The 19,290-nt window shown below is 39.0% G+C and overlaps 1 protein-coding gene across 2 annotated transcripts in view; it reads left to right on the forward strand.

Annotated features, from left to right (window-relative positions):
- The first annotated feature begins 2,381 nt into the window (after positions 1-2,381).
- KIF11 (kinesin family member 11) overlaps positions 2,382-19,290 on the forward strand; it is a 49,133-nt gene continuing 32,224 nt past the window's right edge. For both annotated transcript variants that reach the window (XR_009448389.1, XM_059662854.1), the window contains exons 1-9: positions 2,382-2,708; positions 10,059-10,191; positions 10,496-10,593; positions 10,681-10,759; positions 11,989-12,174; positions 12,307-12,431; positions 14,032-14,122; positions 15,048-15,290; positions 17,558-17,653. Coding sequence is in view for 1 of the 2 variants with exons in the window: in XM_059662854.1 (XP_059518837.1) it covers positions 2,632-2,708; positions 10,059-10,191; positions 10,496-10,593; positions 10,681-10,759; positions 11,989-12,174; positions 12,307-12,431; positions 14,032-14,122; positions 15,048-15,290; positions 17,558-17,653 (1,128 nt within the window). In the remaining variant the exon portion in view is untranslated. The remainder of the gene's footprint in view (positions 2,709-10,058; positions 10,192-10,495; positions 10,594-10,680; positions 10,760-11,988; positions 12,175-12,306; positions 12,432-14,031; positions 14,123-15,047; positions 15,291-17,557; positions 17,654-19,290) is intronic.

Consider the following 19,290-nt stretch of genomic DNA (forward strand, 5'->3'; position numbering starts at 1 on the left):
TAAAAGATCATACAAACAAAACTGTTTATGAAGAAAAATGCTTAAATTGTGTTAAATAAAAATTCAGGTTGTAAAACTACAAATTTAATAATTATTTCAATTATTACAAAAAATAATATAGCCCTGGTGGGGTAGCTCAGTTGGTTAGACCATCGTCCTGATAGGCCAAGGTTGTGGGTTCTATACCTGTCAGAGCACATACAAGAGTAAACGAGCCCTGGCCTGTTTGGCTCAGTGGATAGAGCATCAGCCTGTGGACTGAAGTGTCCTGAGTTAGATTCCAATCAAGGGCCCATGCCCAGGTTGTGGGCTCCATCCCCAATAGGGGGAGTGCAGGAAGCGGCCGATCTATGATTCTTATCATTGATGTTTCTGTCTCTCTCTCCCTCTCCCTTCTTCTCTGAAATGAATAAAAAAATATATAAAAGAAAAAGATCCTTCCCTTTGCTGAGTGAATGCAGTGTGGAGAAAAGAGCACAAATAGGGAGACCTATTAAGGAGGTAGCTAAGAATAGTTAGTTGTTCAGGAGAGAGGTAAAAGAGATTTGAACTAGAATGGTGGGCAGGTGTAATAAAACCAACAGAACTGCACTGGACATAGAGGACAAAGGTTTGGTTAGCGCCATTTGTCTAGATAAGAAAGATGAGGGTGGAGATAAGGAGGATAAAGAATTCCGCTTTGGATAGTTCCATTAAAAAAATATATATATATATTTAAAAAATATATTTCTTTATTGATTTAAGAGAGGAAGGGAGAAGGAGGAAGAGATAGAAACATCAATGATGAGAGAGTCATTGATTGGCTGCCTTCTGCACGGCCCCCACCGGGGACCAAGCCCGCAGCCTGGGCATGTGCCCTTGGCTGGAATCAAACCCGGGACCTTTCAGTCCGCAGGCCCACGGTCTATCCACTGCGCGAAACTGGCTAGAGCAAAAATATATATTTTTATTTATTTCAGAGAGGAATGGAGAGGGAGATAGAGGCAGAAACATCAATGATGAGAGAGAATCATTGATAGGCTGCCTCCTGTATGCCCACAACCCGGGCATGTACCCTTAACCCAAATCGAACCCGGGACCTTTCAGTCCGCAGGCTAACGCTCTATCCACTGAGCAACACCGGCTAGGGCTGGATAGTTCCTTTTTTGAGATGCAGGTGGGCCTTCTAAGAGGAGATATCAGTAGACATCTGACTACGCAAAATCTCCATTGACCGGCGATCGAGGCTTTAGGTGTAGATGAATCTTGGGGGGAATAGGGGGCCTGAGAGCTTTCCACTCCACCTGGCCGTTAACTTAAGAAACTAAAATAATATCTAGGTTCCTGTGTGCTAAGGGTAGCCAAGAAGCGCAGCTTCCAGGACTGGCTATGGCGAAAGCCCATAATTCGGTATTTCCTTGACTGCGACTCACACCTAAACGGGCTGAACCACAGCAACCGTGTGCCAAGAGGCCCCTAGTGCGCATGCGGAAAGCCGGAGGTCACTGAGCGTGAGCCGACCCCCGAGCGCTGCCTGCTGGGATTTGTAGGCTGACTACGGCCGATGTTTGCGCAAGCTCCTTTACACGCCCACGGCATGCTGCTCCAGGCACTTGGCGGAAAGCGCGCCCTGAGTCTGCATCAGTCCCTGCAAAATCCATGTCAGAAAGTGCAAATCCGATTATCCTTTCGTGTTTGTAATCGTTTAGCAATGGCAATGACTTCTCATCAGTTAAAGGATAAATTCAGAGTCCTAAAATGACATTCAAAAATGACTTTCATCAGGAGTTGGTACCCGTGGTAGCCTTCTCTCTTAAATATTCTTCCTAATTATTCTTCAAGACTATGCTGGACGCTGCCTCCGACATAGGGGCCCGCTTTGGACGTCTCTTCTGTGCTTCTGTAGCACCCTCTTGCAATTCTTTTTAAAAAAATATGTATTTTTATTGGTTTCAGAGAGGAAGAGGGAGAGATAGATAGAAACGTCAATAATGAGAATCATTGATCAGCTGCCTCCTTGCACTGAGCCACGGCTGCCGGGTCAATTCTTTAATAGTAATTATAATCATGGCCAGTCTTCGTGAACACTTACTACATATTCTAATCTATGCTATGTTACCCGTGTTAGCTCATTAATCCTCACACAGCTCTCTGAAACGGTTGCTATTACTTTTATTTCGCAGATGAGGAAATTTTGGTTTAGAGCTGTTATGTAATTTGAACAAGGTCGCGTTGAAGTATCTTGTTTACTCCCGGGAGTCTCTCATTGGACTACGAGTTCCAGCCCTGCACGGACGTACCAGCTTTTTACTTTCCCGTGGGCCACGCCCCGAGGGCGGGGCTCTGGTGACGATGTCTCGTCCCATGGTGCCTTGCGCGCCCGCTCTGCAATTGGCCGGGCGGCTGGGCTCTTTTTTCAAATTGAGGCGCCTAGTCGTTGCTCCGTTTCCTGGCATCTGGCGGAGGCGAGATCGCTGATTTGACGGTCCCGGCTGGTGCGGGACTGCCTCGGGGCCAGTCAGAGCCCGCAGTGGAGAGCGGGGACGCCGAACTGCTTCCGTCGATCCCCCCCGCCACGCCCGCACCCGGCTGGGGAGGTGGGCATCCTAGCCCGCGCCGGTACCAGGCCTTGTTTTCTCGGAGGGTCCCGTCATGGCGACCCAGCCGAATTCCTCCACGAAGAAGAAGGAGGAGAAGGGGAAGAACATCCAGGTGGTGGTGCGATGCAGGTAGGGCGAGCCTGGTGGGAAGCGGGACGCCGGGCTTTGCTGTTGGGCTCCCTCCTGCGCGGTCGGAGGAGAGGGATTTTTTTTTTTTTAAATTTCTGATGGGACCTAACCTTTCTGCTTCATAGTCCCCCGCATTCTGTTGAATAAAATGACACTTGTCGCGGTGAGGAATAAATTAGTGTCTTTTTCGGAAGAAAGGATATGTGGGGGTGCACAGACACTTCCCTTGCACCTTCTGAATGCTTCTAGCTAGGGGCTAATAAATTAACGCGAGACGGGTTAGCATGAGAGAATGCTCAAAGTTTATTATGGAAGTACATGCAGGGAGGCCAAGAGTATGAGGCTCCAAGATGCATTGGGCATTTACGGTTCAATATGCCACTTGGGACAAAGGAGAAGGGGGTCGGGGTCTGGGATTTCCAAGGGAAAGAGGCGATATACTGGTAGAGGAAAAAGCAAACTCTTGCCGGACCACCCAGAAGCTGGTACACAGAATGAAGATCAACAAACAGGCTTTGCTCGATTTCTGTCTGCTACATTTAATTGTGTATCCTGGTACTAAGGCGAATGCTCCCTTCCTTCAAGCAGGTTTTTGTATCTGAACTCTTAGGTAGGTAAGGGGGAGGGTTTTATTCCCGCCCCCCCCCCCCCCAGTCATTTATAACCAGCCTAAAATCAAAATCCCAAAAGGCATATTTTGGGATTGCAAAACTTTGGTCCCCTCCAGATATTTGTGTCGGAAGTTATAGTTTAACTGCTATCTTCAGAAGGAGGATTTGATCGCTGTTTTTAGCCGCAAAGTGCGTTCTTTTTTAAAAAGTGATGTCGACAAAGATGTGTGACTTTTATATGCCACTCCTGCATAGCCATTTTGCAGATGTTTTAGTACTTCGATTGGGATTGCCATCCTCTTCATCACCTCAAAAGCAATCAATCACCTGTTTATTCTAGATGCAATATTTTCTTAATCTCTCCTAAACATCACTGTATTTATATTTTAAAATTAAGTTACAGAGTGAGTTGATGTTTTTAAAAGGTCAAGGAGACTACTTAAGCCAGGATAGCCATGGGCTTGTGCTGCAAGTTTGTCTCCCCTAGAACAAAGGAGACAGCCTTCTCTGGATGGTGGATGGAGGTGTTCAACTCTCCGCTGATTTATTTCCAAATACCTTCCCAGTGTTAAGATTAGATGGTACAGGAAAAACATACTTGTACAAACTGTTGCTTAATTAGAGATTGATTTATTCAGCTTTTTAGAAGCGCTCCACAGTTTACAGGTGAATGTGTGTTTTGCATATTTCTTTCTTTGTTGTTGTTTTAAAAACTTTAACAACTTAAGCAAATTTTCTGTAAATCCAAAAGTATTCTAAAATTAAATGTTATTTTTAAAATGTGTCAATGAACTTTCCTAGGTTATCCTGCAGTCTGTTTTGGTGACTTACTTGTAGATGTCAAAGGCTATAGCTGCTTCTCAACTAGGTGCCAGAGAGGAAATTTAGTGGTAACCTTATGTCGAATTTCCAGTTGCATTCTAGGGCTTCTGTTAATAGGTGTTTATGTTCTGAAGGTTTTTTTAAAAAAAATCAGCAGCCTGTTTTACAAATGAAAAATTTTAGATTATTTTGATCCGTTAATATTACAACAGGGCAATATTACATTGCTGTGTGGTTTTATTTTCCTTATTTTTTATTACAAAATATGTCAAGCCTATAAAAAGTTGTAAAGAATACTGCAATAGACATCTGTATAGCCATCACCCAGATTTGAAACAAAAATAATCGTTAGGGCTGGAGCTCCAGTGTATTCATCCCGGCTTCCCAACCTTCTTCCTCTACTCCAAGAGTTAAACATTACCCTGAACTTCATGTTTATTATCCCCATAAATTTCAAGCTTTAGCTTAGAGGGGATTTCTTTTACTTTATCACTAATGAAAAGTGCTTAGGTTGTATAGTATAAAGGATGTTTTATCAGATTAGCTTGACTTTTTTGTTTTTGCTTTGTTTCAAGTAGCCTTTCTAGTACAAATATGTCCTCTATCTTTAGTAAAATAACAATTTAAGCCCTAGCCGGTTTGGCTCAGTGAATAGAACCTTGGCCTGTGGACTGAGGGGTTCCAGGTTTGATTCTGGTCAAGGGCACATGCCCAGGTTGCAGGCTGGATTCCAGTAGGGGGCATGCAGGAAGCAGCCAGTCAATGATTCTCTCTCATCATTGATGTTTCTCTCTCTCTATCCCTCTCCCTTCCTTTCTGAAATCAATAAAAATATATATTTTTTAAAAAAATCAATTTAATAGGCCCTCAAGGTGGTCAAACCTTTTCTGTAAAGAGCCCAGGTAATAAATATTTTAGTCTTTTCAGGCCACATATTATCTCTGTCATATATTATTCTCTATTTTTTTTTCCAGTTTTGAATTTTTAATTCACACAGTTTTTTGTATGCTAGGAGGCCAGCAAGATTTCAGGAGAGGAGAGATGACTTCATTACTTGATTATATTGAATACAACCTTTAGGATGTTCTTTACTTGTACAATAACTATATGAAAAAAGTTTTTATTCTATCTATAAATAACTCGAGATAAAGGTATAATATAACTTCTAGAGTTGAGGAACTGATAGTATGGAGGAAAATTTCAATAAGGAAATACCTTTGATACAAAGACACACACATACACAAAACACCCTCTCCCCCTTGTATACTCTACAGGTTGGCAGAAACCCTATTAAAATCATAATATAAAGATTTTAGGCCGAACCGGTTTGGCTCAGTGGATAGAGCGTCGGTCTGCGGACTCAAGGGTCCCGGGTTCGATTCCGGTCAAGGGCATGTACCTGGGTTGCGGGCACATCCCCAGTGGGAGATGTGCAGGAGGCAGCTGATCGATGTTTCTCTCTCATCGATGTTTCTAACTCTCTATCCCTCTCCCTTCCTCTCTGTAAAAAATCAATAAAACATTTAAAAAAAAAAAAAAGAAAGATTTTAGGATTTAAGTTATTTTTGGCATTTTAATCTAAAGTGCTTAGGCAATTGAGGTCTTAACATATCTGAAGTATTCATATATTTTAAAGTATATCATTGTATTTCTTAATAGGCCCAGACCATCTTTCCTTACACAGTAACCCAATATGACACCAGTTACCAAATAGAAAACAAAATTGTGATTCTGTATTAAATCCATAAAGGATATTTGAGAGAAAGGACAACTTGGAAAATAAAGACTTCAGAGTTCATTATTCCAAGTTAAGATCATTTTAGTTATTAGCAGAGGTTACAAATAAGCTGAAGGTAAAAATCTTCGAATTGCTGCTTATAATTTGCTTTGTTGAGAGAAGACTGTGCCACTGGTCCACTATACTATGGTGCAAGGGTTTTTGTTTTATCCTTGGAAAGGTCTTCTGTAGTTGGTATTTTGTCAGCCAGGCGTCACTCCTGCCGTACTCCTCGCAGTAGGACATGAGGAAATCATGGTGCTGCTGAAATCTTGATTCTTTCACTGGAAGCTTCTAATCATAACTGCTGCACAGTTCTTGCCTGGGCTATATTGTGGCTGTTTGCTGTTGTTTTGCTGGACAACTTTTACCTGAAGTCAGGAAGACTGTGTGGCCCAATGTTTAAGGTTTTAAGTAGAGGAATGAATCTGCCAGTGTACTGTTGCTGCTGCCACCACTGCTGAACACCCAGTATCTGTTTTTCTTTTAAAATATGTTTTTATTGATTTCAGAGAGGAAGGGAGAGGGAGAGAGAGATAGACACATTGATGATGAGAGAAATTCATTGATCGGCTGCCTCCTGCACACTACACACTGGGGATCGAGTCTACAACCCTTGCATGTGCCCCGACCGGGACTTGAACCATGACCTCCTGGTTCATAGGTGGATGCTCAACCACTGAGCAACACTGGCCATGCTGGAAATATTTTTTATTGATTTTTAGAGAGAGAGGAAGGGAGAGGGAGAGAAACATCAATGTGAGTGGAATATCCATCCACTGCTCTCCTGCATGCCCTCTACCTGGAATCGAACTGGCAACCTTTGGTTACATCGGATGATGCCCAACCAACTGAGCCACACTGGCTAGGGCTGGAAAGCTTTTTACACCAGAATAGTTACATGGCTGGCTCTCTCACTTTATATATTTTGTTTAAATATCACCTTTATCAGAGAAGCCTTCCCTGACCGCTCTAAAATAACAGCAGCAAATACTTATTTTCCCCATTCATCATTTCCTATCCCCAGGTCTGCTTTATTTTCATTTCAAATTTGTCAGCACCTAATATATTGACTTGATGTCATCTCTTCCTGACCCCCAACACACACACTTGGATGAAAGGTCCCTGAGAATAGGAACGTTGGATGTTTTGCTTTTTCCCCCCTGAAACTTGGCTATGATCACTGCTATATCCCAAATACCTAGAAAAGTATCTATCACATAATAAATGCTTGCTGAATGTTTATGGGATAAATGAATAAATTTAACACTTTTCCACAAGACCACTTTTACTCCCCTTTTTAAAAATTTTTTTCAATTACAGTTGACATTTTTTTTATTTTATATTTTATTGGTATTTTTTACAGAGAGGAAGGGAGAGAGATAGAGAGTTAGAAACATCGATGAAAGAGAAACATCGATCAGCTGCCTCCTGCACATCCCCTACTGGGGAAGTGCCCGCAACCCAGGTACATGCCCCTGACCGGAATCGAACCTGGGACCTTTCAGTCCGCAGGCCGATGCTCCATCCACTGAGCCAAACCGGTTTCGGCTACAGTTGACATTTAATATTATACTAGTTTTAGGTATACAGCATAGTAGTTAGACATTTATATGACTTATGAAGTATCCCCCCATAAATCTAGTACCCATACATAGATTTATAACAATATTATTGACTAGAGGCCCGGTGCATGAAATTCATACATGGGTAGGGTCCCCAGGCCTGGCTGGTGATCAGGGCAGATCAGGACCTTCTGGCTGCAGGCCAGGGCTTTCCTTTGTTCTGCACCACCCCCTGGTGGCCAGCGCATGTCATAGCGAGTGATTGAACTTCCTGTCTCCCGGTCAAACTCTCAAGGGGACACTTTGCGTATTAGCAATATATATATCCTATGCTGAACTCTCCATCCTCCTGACTATTTTATAACTGCCAATTTGTACTTGTTTATTTTGTTTGTTTGTTTGTTTTAATTCTGACCTGAGGGGTATTTTCATTGATTTTTAGAGAAAGGAAGGGAGAATGAAACCTCTATTAGTTGCCTCTTGTTCTTGCTCCAACTGGGCATTGAACCTGCATCTTAGTTATGTGCCCTGACTGGGAATCAAACCCGAAACCTTTTGTGTACAGGACAACGGTCCAACCAACCAAGCTACCTGGCTAGGGCGACTGTTTGAATTTTAATAGAACACTAGGGAGGCCAAGGAATCAATGGGTTTATTAATGTCATCAGCAGAAACCCTGCAGTTTCTAATCAGAATAGGAAAATAGTGGCTTGGTAGTACTCTTTTTTGTAATACAATGAGTCCCTAAAGCTCCTCTGGGAGTTTTGATAACTTTTGGGAATGTGTGATCTGTGTGAATTTTTACTACTCTGTCCTGACAGCCTGAATGTATCCATTTGGTAACTTAATCACATGCAAGAGATGCAAGGTTGCTAAGAATAGTAGACTAATTGGAAAAGCTTTAAGCACATGAGAATTCACGCTACTTTATACTCTGGCCTCTCAGTATAAATTGGTTTTGACTTAGTTTTGTTGGACTTCTAATAATGCATGCTGTGGATTACGCGTGCATTGTTTAGGTTTCAGTACATTTGGCAAATGACAGCATTACCAGATATTACCTGGGAGTTGCTAAGTTAAATTTCCTAGGATCACACATTTGGTCTTCTGATCAGTAAAAAATATGCTAGGGAGCCCTAGCCAGTTTGGCTCAATGGTGGATAGAGTGTCGGCCCACAGACTGATGGGTCCCAGGTTTCATTCTGGTCAAGGGCACTTACCTCAGTTGCAGGCTCGATCCCCGCCTGGATCAGGGTGTGTGCAGGAAGCAACCAATTGATGTGTTTCTCTCTGTCTCTGCCTTCCACTCTCTCTAAAAATTAATGGAAAAATATCCTCGACTGAGGATTAACAACAACGAAAATATGCTAAGGAGTGGGGCATGCCAAAGTACATTACGGTATCCTTAAAATAAAGCAACTTGGCTTGTCTAGTGATGAGGGGAAAGATAATTTCTTATTTGGCATGTCCTTCCATAATATGTGATACTTATTGGGGAAAATGAACTCAGGTCAAGAGCACATCTCTCCCTTTTGCCCAGATGTGTGTTAAATATCTTATGGGTGCTACTATGTGGACTATGGGTGTTTTTTGTTTATTTTTAGCTTTCCCATCATTCCTCTTAGGGTGACATTTATTAAGCAATATAATTTAACATATTTGAGTGCCTACTGGTTGCTAGCATAGTAGCAGACTCTGGGGAAACAGTAAACTAAGAATTTCTTGCCCTACACTGCTGGTTGGTTGGTACTATAATGGTTGGTGGTATTACTAGGCCCACTTTCCAAATGAGGAAACAGACGCAAAGTGCTACATTGCCCAAGCAGACTGGCTCCGAGGCCTCACTGAACTGAAATGCCTAAGGAGGAATTAGCTGAGAAGATTACTTCCTCAGGAAGTCTTTGCCAGCACCCATGCCTCCTCCACGCTGCCCTGTCCCAATCAGGATCACATGAAATCTTTGCTCTATGTTCCCAACAGAGCCTTTTACATACCCTTTCTAAACATCACCTCTTTTATAATCATTTGTTTTATGTCACCGTTCTCCACTAGACCTCACTGTGAGGACAAACTGAGTTTTACCACATGTAACACTTGGAACAGTGAGTGCCTGACACATAGTAAGGACTCTGTGCATTAGTCATTTTTTTGTATCTATTTTTTATTTTGTTCAGTTACCCACTGGCAGGTTCGCATTTTGAACACAAATTTGGCATTTTCTTTCTACTACATCATAACCTAACGATCAGATGCTAAGAATTAGTGGGAATGGAATTCTGAAAAATATGTGTGACATTTTTTACAAGTTAATTCTGTTAGCATCTACTCTAAGAAACTGTCAGAATTGTAATGTTTTACATAACTTTGAAAATTTAAAAAGCTAATTTTATTTCTGGGAATTGAAACCCTTAAAATTCTGTTTGCTTTAGCAGTATCACTTAGCTCCCATTTAGTCCCTGTCACCAGTAGTGAAGTCAAAATGTCACATTGTTCTTGTCTAAGGTATTTATGAAAAGTTCATCAGTAACATGATAACTAAAAGCTCTTGAGTAACATTATGTATTTCTTTTTATAGACCATTTAATTTGGCAGAGCGGAAAGCTAGCGCCCATTCTGTAGTAGAATGTGATCACGTACGAAAAGAAGTCAGTGTACGAACTGGAGGACTGGCTGACAAGAGCTCAAGGAAAACATACACTTTTGATATGGTACTTCTTAAGATGCTGCTACTTCTCTATTATTCACTAATGTAAAGTTAACCTAGTATACATATATCCTCTAGGTTCTCGTGTACAATGATAAATTTCAGTTGACTTAGAGTTGTCAATGGTTTCTAGTGAGCTGAATGAGTTAATATATTAAAAATAAAATTATTAAAGTGGGTAATTAAGAAATTTTTTATTGAAGAAATGCTTTGATTTTTTTAAAACTTTATTTTTATTGTTGACACTATTACAGATGTTCTCCCCTACTCCCCTTGCCCACCTTCAGCTTGATTTTTTTCCTTTATAGGTTTTTGGCGCATCTACTAAACAAATAGATGTTTATCGAAGTATTGTTTGTCCAATTCTGGATGAAGTTATTATGGGCTATAATTGCACTATTTTTGCGTGAGTGAAACATTATTTTTCACATTGATGAAAAGGTTTAGATGTATATGTTTGGTTTTTATTTAACATTTTTGTTCATCTTGACAGATATGGCCAAACTGGCACTGGAAAAACCTTTACAATGGAAGGGGAAAGGTCACCTAATGAAGAATATACTTGGGAGGAGGTATTTGTTGCTTATAACAGACTCTGTCTCTAAAGTAGCTGAAATATAACTGAATAAAACTTGGTTGAAGGACTTTGTCTTCAAATAGAGAAGGAGTACCCATGTTAAGTGGGAATTTAGGATTAACTACTACTCTAGTAAAATTAAAGTATATGGTATGGCTTCTGTTTAAGAAACATATTGTCTCATTGGGAGAGACTGGGCCAATACGTATGGTACAGTTAAGTGCTAAGAGAGGGGGCAGAGTAGTTGGAGCAGAATATTGTGGAAAAGTGAAGTGTGAGTGTGACTTGAAGGGGAAGACCTTGCAACGAGGGAATGAATCTCATAAAGTTACCATAGCAAGGGCAGTACGGTACTTTATTAACGATCACCTTGTGTGTTCAAGAAAATAAGATTACTGCGTTGTCGAATATAGTAGAGGACAAACAGTACATTTCACAATGATTTTCACCAAATGTTTCAATTGATTTAATGACTAAGTCAGTTTTCAAATTATTAACATTTGGGTAGGTCCTTTTTTCCTAGAGTTTACATAGTTGAGGCATTAACTTTTTATATACATGGAATTGTAACTGTAGGAGATATGGAATAGGCTTAAGGCACAGTTTCAAAATTTAGGGATTCTTGACTATTGTATTAAGGATACTTACAAATTTGAGAAACAATCCTGTTTATGTCAGAATTAGGGAATATACTTTTAATGGGCCTTTTTTTCTGATTAAAATGGTGGCGGTATATATTCATGAGAAAAGTTGGAAAGGATTATTGAACTTGGCTTTTTTTTTTTTATATAATATATTTTATTGATGTTTTACAGAGAGGAAGGGAGAGAGATAGAGAGTTAGAAACATCGATGAGAGAGAAACATCGATCAGCCGCCTCCTGCACATCTCCCACTGGGGATGTGCCCGCAACCAAGGTACATGCCCCCGACCGGAATCAAACCTGGGACCTTTCAGTCCGCAGGCCGACGCTCTATCCACCTAGCCAAACCGGTTTCGGCTGAACTTGGCTTTATAAGCAGCTCAGTTCAGTTGGTTTTTGTGTAATGCTCAGGCATAAAGTGTCTGGGAGGCATGGCAGATTAGTAGAAGGTATGAAGAATAATTACTCTTAAATAGACTGTTGTAAATGACTTGGTTTTTCTAACATTAGGTTAGCTTTTTTTTTTTTTTTAACAGTTTTAATTCCATTTATTTTAGTCCTTATTAATATTACAATTTCAGGATCCTTTGGCTGGTATAATTCCACGTACTCTTCATCAGATTTTTGAGAAACTTACTGCTAATGGTACTGAATTTTCAGTCAAAGTGTCTCTGTTGGAAATCTATAATGAAGAACTTTTTGATCTCCTTAATCCATCTTCTGATGTTTCTGAGAGATTACAGATGTTTGATGATCCACGTAACAAGGTAACTCAGTCTTTGAGAATGAAATATTTGCAAATTTTACTGTGTGATGCTTTGAGAAGTGTGTGTGTGTGTGTGTGTGTGTGTGTGTGTGTTAAGCAATCTAATGGGTGCTTTTTAAAAATATTCTGTCAGAGAGGAGTGATAATCAAAGGTTTAGAAGAAATTACAGTACACAACAAGGATGAAGTTTATCAAATTTTGGAGAAGGGAGCAGCAAAAAGGACAACTGCAGCAACACTGATGAATGCATACTCTAGGTAAGAAACCCATTGTCTTCCTCATTCTCCATTTTCTTTTTAGGAAAAATTACAAACTTGGGGAAAGTCAAATTGGGGTGGTCAAAGTATGTGAATCACATACCTAGATTTTATGCTAGATTGCATGCCTTAGTAATTGGTTTGAGATTTATAGGGAAGCCCCAATATTGGAAGAATGCTGAAAGGAGAACAAGGACGAGTTGAACTAGAGCGGAAGCATTAAACTATTTTAAAGTAGATTTTTTTAATCTGCTAAGTGAGATTGTACATGGGAGCCCAGATTAAAATATGGCTGCTATAGTTTAATTTGGGATGGAACGCTCAGAGGCTTAGAGCTTCAGCCTTAAGGTTTACTCTGAGCACTTTTCTGAAGCCACCGTGTATATTTAGAACACAGTTTGAAAAACCTTGGTTTGAGGAAGGATTAGAAGAAAGTCAAATGATTTTATTTTCTTTTTTTCAACTTTATTTAGGTATGATTAACAAATTTGTATATATTTAGGTTGTACAACATGATTTTTTTTTCTCAAATGGCTTCTTGTTAATGTAGGAAGATGGATGATCACTAACTGACTTTCAAGGGGACAAAAGGCCATATTTGATAGCGCCCTCTATAGGATAAATCCCAAATTCTACAAATGCAGTTTACCAAGTTAGAAGTGAGTTTTTTCCTGTTGGTCTTTGAAGGAAACATCAGAGTGTAATTGAAAGAGTTGTGGGTTGGGAATTAGGTATTTGTGTTTAGTTCCAGTTCTGCAGTTAGTTAAATATGTGACTTTGGGTAAATAAGTGAATTTATCTGAATATCTGTTTCCTTGAGCTACAAAATGATTATTAGGACTAGATCTCTTATTTCTTTTGCTCCCTTATTGAAAATTTCTACAGTTATAACTGCAATTTTATAAGCAATTATAATTGCAACTATATAAACATATATATGCATTTAAAGAAAAAAATGCATGAAAGTAATTAATATCCTAATTTTAAATTTACATTTTCCTATAATAGCTTTCCATTTTTAAAACTTAAGCTATAAATCAGTCATAAAATGAAATTTCCATTCTGATTGGCTTATAACTTAATTTTAAATATATATTTTATTGATTTTTTACAGAGAGGAAGGGAGAGAGATAGAGAGTTAGAAACATCGATGGGAGAGAAACATCGATCAGCCGCCTCCTGCACATCTCCCACTGGGGATGTGCCTGCAACCCAGGTACGTGCCCTTGACCGGAATCGAACCTGGGACCCCTCAGTCCACAGGCCGACGTTGTATCCACTGAGCCAAACCGGTTTCGACAATATAACTTAATTTTATATAGAATTTGGAGAGAGAGAGGGAAGGAGAGAGAGAGAGAGAAAGAGAGAAGTATTGATTTGTTCCACTTATTTGTTCACTCATGGGTTGATTCTTGTATGAGCCCTGACAGGGATCGAACCTACAACCTTGCCACATCCAGACAGACGATGCTCTAACCAGCTGAGCTACTCGGTCAGGGCAGATCTTTCTTTACTTTTGTGGATTTAGATGTTTTTAATATTTTATAGAAAACAGATAATATTTTGTATTATAATGACTGTGTAACTTCATCTTTTCTAGTCGTTCCCACTCAGTTTTCTCTGTTACAATACATATGAAAGAAACTACAATTGATGGAGAGGAGCTTGTTAAAATTGGAAAGTTGAACTTGGTAAGCATCTACCTAAATACCACTGTTTCATTCTTGTATTTTTACTCCAGCTTTATTGACAAAATTATATATTTAAAGTGGACAGTGCGATGATTTGATATACATATTCTTTGTAAAATGATTACCACAATCAAATTAACACATTAATTACCTCACATTATCATCATTATTATTATCATTATTTTGGTGACAAAACTTAGGATCTACTCTCAGCAAATTTCAGTATAGTATTATATTAACTGTACTAGTGTATATCAGATCCCCAGAACTTACTCACCTTAACACTGAAGGTCTTTATCCTTTGACCAGCATCTTCTCCCTATCTCCCCGACCTCTCTGCTTCTGATAACCATTATTCTACTCTCCATTTCTATGAGTTCGACTTTCTCCCCCTCCTCGCTGATTCCACATATAAGTGAGATCATACAGTATTTGTCTTTTTGTCTTGCTCTGTCTCATTTTTTTCAATTAGCATAATGTCCGTCTAAGTTCCTCCATGTAGAATTTTCTTTCTCATGGCTGAATAATATTTCATTGTGTGTATATACCATATTTTTATCTATTCACCCATTGACAGACACTTAGGTTGTTTCCACATCTAGGCTATTCTGAATAATGCAATGGACATGAGAGTGCAGATATCTCTTTGACATACTGATTTCATTCCCTTAAGATATTTACCCAGAAGCGGGATTGGTAGTTCTCTTCTATTACTTTATTCTTGATCCCTTCAGAGAGCAGCCTGAAATTTTGTACTTCTAGACAATATTTTTATAGTCATTGGGTTATTAGCTTTGTAGTGGGTTGTTATTATTATATAGAAAACTTACTTTGCTAGTTATTTAATATATTATGTATAATATAAGAATGAAAGTCTTCAAGTCCAAATCCAGTAGAATGACAACCTTTTTTTTTTTAATTCAAGGTTGATCTTGCAGGAAGTGAAAACATTGGTCGTTCTGGAGCAGTGGATAAGAGAGCTCGGGAAGCTGGAAATATCAACCAATCCCTGTTGACTTTGGGAAGAGTTATTACTGCTCTTGTAGAAAGAACACCTCATGTTCCTTACCGAGAATCTAAACTAACCAGAATCCTCCAGGATTCTCTTGGGGGACGTACAAGGACATCTATAATTGCTACAATTTCTCCTGCATCTCTTAATCTTGAGGTAAGCCCTTTGAACAGTATCTGCCAGTGTAGTAGCTGTAATTCTTATTTAGCTATCACATTATTTTATTTTCTTTATTCTTTTTTTTTTTTTTTTAAATATATTTTATTGATTTTTTACAGAGAGGAAGGGAGAGAGACAGAGAGTTAGAAACATCGATGAGAGAGGAACATCGATCAGCTGCCTCCTGCACATCTCCCACTGGGGATGTGCCCGCAACCCAGGCACACGCCCTTGACCGGAATCGAACCCGGGACCCTTCAGTCCGCAAGCCGACGCTCTATCCACTGAGCCAAACCGGTTTCGGCTTTATTCTTTTTTTTTTTTTTTTTTAAATATATTTTATTGATTTTTTACAGAGAGGAAGGGAGAGGGAAGGGAGAGAGATAGAGAGTCAGAAACATCGATGAGAGAGAAACATCGATCAGCCGCCTCCTGCACATCTCCCACTGGGGATATGCCCGCAACCCAGGTACATGCCCCTGACCGGAATCGAACCCGGGACCCCTCAGTCCGCAGGCCGACGCTCTATCCACTGAGCCAAACCGGTTTCGGCTTTATTCTTTTTTTTTTTTTTTTTTAAATGTTTTTATTGATTTTTTTTTTTTTTTAGAGAGCAATGAAGGAAGAGATAGAGAGAGATAGAAATATTGATGAGAGAGAAACATCGACTGGCTGCCTCCTGCATGCCCCTTATTGGGGATTGAACCTGCAACCCAGGCATGTGCCCTGGCCAGGGATCAAAACAGTGACCTCTTGGTGCATGGGTCAATACTCAATCACTGAGCCACATCAGCCAGGCTCTTTATTTATTTTTTTAAATTTTCTTAGCAACATCAGTTGGCTGCCTCTCATACACACCCTGACTGGGTATTGAACCTGCAACCTAGGTATGTGCTCTGACCAGGAATTGAAACTGCAACCTTTTTGGTGCATGGGACGACACTCCAATTAAACGAGCCACCTGGCCAGGGTGCTGTCTCGTTTTAAAAGTTCATCAGTTGGCTGAATTAATTCTGTACTATATAATAAAAAGAATCTGGACATTGCATGTGGACACATTTAGGAGAACACCACTGAAAAAAATGTCTTTCTCCTTCCTGGCAGAGTTTTTAATCTTAAAAAGCCAGTTGCTTACTGGATTTTTCCACACAGTCTTCAAAGAAAATTGCTGTGGTCATTAGCAGTGTATGGTTACATGGGATATAGAGATTTAATTGAGGACTTAGAAGTTAAGTGAATGTTAGTGTTTAGACTGCTTAGAGAGCAGTGAAGGTGGGGTTGGGTGTGTTGGAATAGGTGGAAAAACCAAAAGAAGCAACAAAGATGGCAAAATTGACTCTTACTTTATTGTAATAATCATCTACTTTGAATGGAATTAGAAAAACTTTATAAGGTCTTTAACTCTCCTGTCCTTAAAAAAGTATCTTATTGAGATATGATTCACGTACCATAAAATTCACCCATTATTACTATGTTCACAGAGCTATGCAATCATTACCAAAATCTAAGTTTAGAATATTTCATCACCCCAGTCTGCCCCAGCTTCCAGTCTTTGGTTACTACTAATCTACTTTTCTTAATCTATAGATTTGCCTACTCTGAATATTTCATATACATGGAATCATACAATAAGTGTTCTTTTTTTGACCAGCTTCTTTCACTTACCATAATGTTTTCTTTTCTTTTTTTAAATTTGTTTTTATTGGTTTCAGAGAAAGGAAGGGGGAGGGAGAGAGGAATAGATACATCAATGATGAGAAAGAATCATTGATGGGCTGCCTCCTGCATGACGCCTCCTGGGGATCAAGCCCGAAACCAGGGCATGTGTCCGGACTGGGATTCGAACCGTGATCTCCGGGTTCATAGGTTGATGCTCAACCATTGAGCTACACCAGCCAGACACCATAATGTTTTCAGTGTTCATCCATATTGTAGCATGTATCAGTACTTCATTTTTTTGGTGGATGAGTAATATTCTGTTGTATGGATATAAGACATTTTGTTTATTCATCAGTTGATTGAATTCAAAAAATTACTAGATCAAGTTATTATAAAGTTAAAGACCCTAAACATTGAAGAGAAAGAAAAAAGATAGGGATGTTTTGAAAAATCTCTTTTTTAAAGGTTGGGTATAATAGTCTTAGTGGCAGATTTTCAGATTAGCTATAACCATAAATTATTACTTAGGAGTTATTTTATAGTACATTTTAGGTAACAGAACTACATTCTCATAATATCTTTAGTAATTGGCTTTTTCATCACAGGAAACTCTGAGTACATTGGAATATGCTCATAGAGCAAAGAACATACTGAATAAGCCTGAAGTTAACCAGAAACTAACCAAAAAAGCCCTTATTAAGGTAATTGTGCATTTTTGTGGAGTAATATAATCTTGTTTGACAAATATGAAAATAAGAAATTGCAATAATTATTAAAAGATTTGTTAAATTGCCTGTGGTAGGGCTTTTCATTTAATAATATAAACTAAATGCAGTGGGGCCTTGACTTACGAGTGTCCCGACTAACGAGTTTTTCCGAGATATGAGCCGTCTCTTGGCCGAGTTTTTGCTTTGAGTTGACAGAGTAATTTGAGTTAACGAGCTCCTTAACAAGCTCTGTCATGGAACGAATTAAACTCGTAAGTCAAGGCCCCATTGTACCTATGTTAAAATCTTTTTTCTAATGCTAACATGTTGACTTTTCCAGCTCTATTAAATCAGCAAAATTTGAAAATATTTACATTTAAAAAGTTTATAACTTAAGGGTAACATGTATAGTTACTATACACTAGGGTATAATTACTGTAACATTCACCCATTTTAAGCCTACAATTTTAGGATTTTTGTTCATTAAGATTCCATATATTAGTGAAATCATATGTTACTTGTCTCTCTCTAACTGATTTATTTCACTTAGCATAATGCTCTCCAGGTCCATTCATGCTGTTGAAAAGGATAAGATTTTCTTCCTTTTTATTGCCGAGAGTAGTATTTTGTTGTGTAAATGTACCACAGCTTTTCTTTATCCACTCATCTACCGATTGGCACTGGGGCTGCTTCCAAATCTTGACTATTGTAAGTAACACTGCAAAGAACATAAGGTTGCAAATATTCTTTCAATTTAGTGTTTTGGGTTTCTTAAGATAAATTTCCAGAAGTGGAATCACTGGGTCATAACACAGTTCCATTTTTAATTTTTTGAGGGAACCCCATATGGCTTTCCACTGTGGCTGCACCAATTTGCATTCCCATTAACAGTGTATGAAGGGCTTCCTTTTCCCCACATCCTCACCATTATATGTTTATTGATATTGATGATAGCCATTCTGACACATGTGAGGTGATATCTCATATTGACCATTTGTATATCCTCTTTGGAAAAGTGTGTATTTGGGTCCTTTGTCCATTTTTATTTTTATTTTTTACCTTAAAAAAAATTGTTTTTTCAGAGAAGGGAGAGGGAGAGATAGAAATATCAATGATGAGAGAGAATCATTAATCTGCTGCCTCCTGTACACCCCCTACTGTGGGGATGGAGTCCACAACCTGGGCAGGTGCCCTGACCAGGAATCTAAGTGTGCTCTTTTGATTCATAGGTCGACACTAAACCATTGAGCCACACCAGCTGGATTAGGCCCATTTTCTAATTGGATTATTTGAGTTTTTTATAGTTGTGGTTTGAAAGTTCTTCATATATTCTAGATACTAGTAGCCCGGTGCATGAAATTCATGCACATTAAAAGGGAATTAATTAGCAGAGATATTTTCTTTTTTTTTTTTTTTTTTTTTTTTTAGCAGAGATATTTTCATATTGCTATTTGCCTTTTCTCTATAATAGAAGTGTGAGAGGTGAAAGGAAATTAGTAAAATGTATATGAAAATAATATATAAATTTATTAATAAATAAACAGTAACAAAAGGATATAACAACAGAGGCATGACATAAAAACGACAAAAACATGATATAAAAACAACAGTAATGCAAACAATGACTGATA

Source organism: Myotis daubentonii, chromosome 13 (assembly GCF_963259705.1).
Source record: "Myotis daubentonii chromosome 13, mMyoDau2.1, whole genome shotgun sequence".
Classification (NCBI taxonomy): Eukaryota; Metazoa; Chordata; class Mammalia; order Chiroptera; family Vespertilionidae; genus Myotis; species Myotis daubentonii.